Raw genomic sequence first — 5796 nt, forward strand, 5'->3', positions numbered from 1 at the left:
GTTTAGCACATTGAGATTTTAGGAAATAATGACATTATTTCTCTAATCTTTTTGAATTTTCCACCTGTGCCTCACTTCCATCTCTGGAAAGGCAATGTTTATGGGAGAGTGCACTAGCCCAGTGATCCAGAACTTCCAATCTCTAGCCCTGGCTCTTTTATTGTAAAGCTACGTAAGCCTGGATTGGTTAATTAGCCTGCAATCATCAGGGTTTTTTTTTTTTTTTTTATGAAATTGACAATCAACCCTTAACATATTTTAAAGAACTGTGAGAATTAAATTAGATTTCAAAGAACATTGAAAATTACGAGTTCAAAATGTTATTTCCAGATATAGCACGCTTACACAGAACTCACCTAATTTAGCTGGCTAGATACAGAACAAATGAAGAAAAATAAATATTGAACAAAGTAATCCAGAATCCACGGCCATTATTGTATCTACAGTTTATTCTCTATACCCAGAGAAAAACTTCTTCTGATTATTAACCCTAAATGTACACAAAATTTTAATAAAGAGATTTAGTTTTATTAAAAATCTGCAACACCTTGAGCAGGAAAGGACAGGAGGTTAACAGTTTGGTATTGTTGTTAGATCAGGTTTTAGGATGGAGTATATGAGATGAAATTGGAAATATATGCCAAATCTGAAGTGATTTAAATACTGAGCCTGCAGGGGATAGAGAATCATTTAAGGGTGTAAGCAAGAGGGCAACATGATAAAAATATATTTGTACAGGTAACTGTATAGTGATATATAGATAAATTTTGTTGCACGTTTGGAATTAGAGTGGGGAAAGACTAGAAGAATGAAGCCAATTAAGAGGTCCAAATGGGGAAAAAGAGGGGTGACATTAAATAATGGAATATTAGAGATGGTAAAGTATAAAGGTTGCATAATTTCCACATTTCCAAGAGAGAATCAATGGCTCTTGGATATTTTTTTTTTGCTGGGAGGAGATTTCTGCTTTGGACCAGGAGTGTAGGTGGTAGCCATGTATATCATGATAGGGATCATGGAATAGGCATAAGTTGCAGGAAGTGATATCAATTAAATTTGATTTTAGACATGCTGAAATGTACACGTACCCGTTTGATAAGCAACTTTGAGCTAGGCAGATGATCTAGGATTGTATATATGAAAACTGTCATTGTGTAAATGGTATTTTTAAGAAAAGGCATAGAACTACCTAGGAAGAGTGCCCGTGGTGAGGAGAGAAGTAGGTCAGGAATGAAGCCCTAGGAAACTGCTACTACGTGTGAAGGTGGGTGAGTAGGGACATACTGAGATTAGAGAGAAACCAAGAGGGGGTATGGAAGCCAAGAGAGGTGGACATTTTAGGAAGAAAGGAGAGGTCCAGAAAAAAAGGAAATGTGGAAATTTTAAAAAGAAAGAAGAGTTCTACCACATGACACAGAGAAATAAAGTACATTACCTACTGAAAAATCTTTGGATTTGACAGTTAGGATGTAGTTTCTGTTGAACAAAAAGGGCTTTAATTAGTTTGTTGGGACAAAAACCCTATCTCAGAGGCTCAAGTGAGAATGTGTAAGCCAGTGCAGATGTCTATAGGGAACCTTACAATGAAATGAAGAAAATAACGGGTAGTAGATATGAAGTAATATTTTTAAATTAAAATATATGTAAAAATTGTTATATGCTGGCCGGGCGCGGTGGCTCACGCCTGTAATCCTAGCACTCTGGGAGGCCGAGGCGGGTGGATCGCTCGAGGTCAGGAGTTCGAGACCAGCCTGAGCAAGAGCGAGACCCCGTCTCTACCAAAAATAGAAAGAAATTATATGGACAACTAAAATATATATATACAAAAAAATTAGCCGGGCATGGTGGCGCATGCCTGTAGTCCCAGCTACTCGGGAGGCTGAGGCAGTAGGATCGCTTAAGCCCAGGAGTTTGAGGTTGCTGTGAGCTAGGCTGACGCCACGGCACTCACTCTAGCCCGGGCAACAAAGTGAGACTCTGTCTCAAAAAAAAAAAAAAAAAAAAAAAAAAAAAAAAAAATTGTTATATGCTGAAAGTTTATGAGAGTAAGACTATTGATAATAGCAAAAGTGCTTAAACTGACACAAACACAGTTGAAGGGAATAGCCTCAGAGATGAGGGCCACATTCTCCCCAGAGAAGGAAGGGAGGGAAGGGAGAGAGTCACTGATGAATTTAAATGCGTATGGGATACCCTGATGAGAAAGTTGAAGGTAAAACCACTTGCTATTCTATATTATCCTCTACAAAATATAGATTATTTTCTGGGAATAAGAAGAAAGTGGTAGAATAGGGCCTTAAATAGAATAGTGAAGGTTTGAAATAGTAATTACATGAAGGAGATAGTTGCATGTAATAGGAAGTATTAAATAATAATATGTGTGGGTATACGCATATATACACACCACTTAAAATTATGATCCATACAAATGTAAAATGAACATGTTCAATGATTTTACTTAATTCATTATTAAACTGTTATAACTAGTACAAAAGAGAATTTTAAAAATCAGAATATTATGGATCAGATATTCACAAATACAAATAGATATAAAACTGGGATTTTCCACAGAGGGGAGGGAAATCAATTGTCTCTACACCGAATAAAATGAACGTGTCTTTAGACAAGTATTTGTATCTCTGTTGCTTATCCAGAAGTCAAAAAACAGTGGATGTTGGCAAGGATTTGGTGAAAAGGGAATACTTATACATTGTTGGTAGCAATGAAAATTCATACAACCTCTATGGAAAACAGTATGGAGATTCCTCAAAGAAGTAAAAGTAGACCTACCATTCAATCCAGCAATCCCACTACTGGATATTTACCCAAAGATAAAGAAATCACTATGTTGAAAAGAAAGCTGCACCCCAATGTTTATCACAGCACAATTCATAATTGCAAAGATACAGAATCAACCTAAGTGCCCATTAACTAATGAGTAGATGAAGAAAATGTGGTGTTTATATGTACACACACACACACACACACACACAGACACACACACCACGGAGTACTGCTCAGACATAAAAGGGAATGAAATAATGTATTTTGCAACAACTTGGATGAAATTGGAAACCATTATCCTAAGTCAAGTATATCAGGAATGGAAAAACAAATACCACCTATTCTCATTTATAAGTAGAAGTTAAACCATGGGTATATATGGTCATAAGGTGGTATAATGGGCATTGGAAACTAAGATAAGGGGATGTTGGGAAGAGGGTGAGAGATCAAAAATTACCGATTGGGTACAATGCACACTACTGTGGTGACAGGTACCCTAAAAGCCTTGACTTTACCATTATACAATTCATCCATGTAACAAAAAACACTCATATCTCCTAAAAAAAACTGAAATTACAAAGGAAGACAAGGACAATAAAGTAGAGATAACTCAGAGGGTTAGGTAAGCAAGCCTATTTCCAAATCTTTTTACACTTTTTCACTATAGAAAGTGCAGAAATATTTCTGGCTATCATCAATGTACATTCCTGGATTAAATATAGTACATTTTTAAGCATGAGGATTTCTCTAGTTTTATTCAATAGCTTGGATGCCAGATTTTTTAAAAAGTCTGGATTGACCTAAAAATTGCTATCTTGCCACTTCATAACAGTGAATGAATAAGATGATGAGGATATTAAGGTTGTGGAAGGAAATTCATTTAACATTTATGATTTGATGAGAAAGATACCATCATTCTTGTATTATAAACGATGAAACTGAAGCACCATTAGTAATTGGCCTGCCCAGGGTTTTGTAGCTGACAAAGCTAGGACCCGGTCACTTAAATAACTAATTGAGAAGCTTTATTTTTTTCTGTTCTGTCCATATTCTATCAATGATCTTAAATAACTCTCAGGAGTTCCTTTGTTTCTTAGAGGGGAAGCCACATCCCCAAGTGAGAAATACAGAACTTCTGTCCTACCCACAAGGCTTCACCTGGAACAGCAACACTTTTCTTTTTTCCTTTTGTAGAAATAACCAAAGACAACAGAAATGGGAACGGGGGCTATTAATTCAGAGTTCGCTATAGCAAGGGGGTTAGCCACTGTCACTTGACATTGGTGGCAGATCAGAGAGTTGAAATTAAGGATGAAGGCAAGATTTAGAGTTCAGCAACTGGTTTCATTGTGGTGCTATTTACTGTGGAAGACAATAGCTTGAAGGAATAGAGGTGATAAATTACCGATTTACTTTAAAAAAATTAAAAACCTATGTATTATACTACACCAACTGTAGACGTGCCTAGTTGTTATCAGGATGCCAAAGTGGATTTAGAATCACTGTTCTACTTATTTTGACCTTCTACTTTTCTTTCTGTTTTGTCCATGTCCAGGTTACTGTTAACATTTCCATTATTACTCTGTTAGAACTCCAGAAACCCAGACACTCTACAGATAATGGAGCTGGAGAATGCCTCCTTGAAGACTGACTTCATCCTCCTGGGATTTAGTGACCATCCAGAACTTCAGAGTGTCCTTTTTGCTGTTTTTTTTTCCATCTACTCTGTTACAATGTTAGGGAACCTTGGGATGATTTTATTAATCACAATCAGTTCCCACTTGCACACCCCGATGTACTTTTTCCTCTGCATGTTGTCCTTCATTGACGCATGCTACTCTTCTGTCATTGCCCCCAAATTACTTGCGAACTTGGTTTCTGATAAGAAGATCATTTCTTACAATGGCTGTGTGGCACAGTTGTATTTTTTCTGCTCTTTGGTTGACACGGAATCTTTCCTCTTGGCTGCCATGGCTTATGACCGGTACATAGCAATCTGCATCCCACTGCTTTACACGGTTATTATGTCCAAGAGGGTTTGCTGCCAGCTTGCAATTGGAGCATTTTTGGGGGGCACTGTTAGCTCCATTATTCACACCACTAACACCTTCCATCTGTCTTTCTGCTCCAAAGAAATTAACCATTTCTTTTGTGATATCTCCCCACTCTTCTCTCTGTCCTGCTCAGATACTTACATGCATGACATCATTCTGGTGGTCTTTGCTAGTTTGGTGGAAGCTATCTGTCTTCTGACAGTTCTCCTCTCTTATGTCTGCATTATAGCAGCTATTCTTAAAACAGGCTCCGTTGAGGGAAGACGAAAAGGGTTCTCCACCTGTGCTTCCCACTTGATTGTGGTCACTATTTATCATGGTACCTTGATCTTCATTTATTTGCGCCCCAGCACAGGTCATTCACTAGATATTGACAAAGTGACCTCTGTGTTCTATACATTGATTATACCTATGTTGAACCCTCTAATTTATAGTCTAAGGAACAAAGATGTCAAAAATGCCTTTAGAAAAATGATTAGCCGCAAATTGCTTTCTTAAGAAAGGATGAAACTGGGCCTGACAACTTTTCAGCAGTGTCTGTGCTGTAACATTTCATTTTAACTGTTGGAAAAGTCAATTTCACATGGATGTTCCCTGACTCTGTGGGTAATGAGCTCTCAACCACAGAATAGGGCCAGAGTCTAACATTAAAGCTGGACCCTCTCACATCAATTATATAATGTCTATTATTTTAAAGTTGAAATTGGTAATATTTATTTCAGGGACAGATTTACCTTTCTTTCACTTAATCTCCTGTATCTCATAGTCTTATCCTTTTTCTCTTCCCACTCTAAACTTTTATCACAATTACTCCTAATAATGGATAAATCATTGGCATAATTCCTTTCTCGTGAATGGCACAAAATCAATTTATGTAACCAAAACGTTTGTACACCCGTAATACTCTGAAATAAAAAAATAAATAAAATTAATAAAATTAAATTAATACAGTACACTG

General features: G+C 37.0%; 1 protein-coding gene across 1 annotated transcript; it reads left to right on the plus strand.

Annotated features, from left to right (window-relative positions):
* The first annotated feature begins 4400 nt into the window (after positions 1–4400).
* Positions 4401–5336, plus strand: LOC138384458 (olfactory receptor 5I1-like). The gene has a single exon (XM_069469963.1). It carries the CDS (start codon positions 4404–4406, stop codon positions 5334–5336), a length of 933 nt encoding a protein of 310 aa, XP_069326064.1. The 5' UTR covers positions 4401–4403.
* The last annotated feature ends 460 nt before the right edge of the window (positions 5337–5796 follow it).

This window comes from Eulemur rufifrons, chromosome 6, assembly GCF_041146395.1.
Source record: "Eulemur rufifrons isolate Redbay chromosome 6, OSU_ERuf_1, whole genome shotgun sequence".
Classification (NCBI taxonomy): domain Eukaryota; kingdom Metazoa; phylum Chordata; class Mammalia; order Primates; family Lemuridae; genus Eulemur; species Eulemur rufifrons.

Coding starts and splice junctions, on each gene's coding strand:
- LOC138384458 (XM_069469963.1), top strand. CDS start 4,404: ATGGAGCTGGAGAATGCCTCCTTGAAGACTGACTTCATCCTCCTGGGA.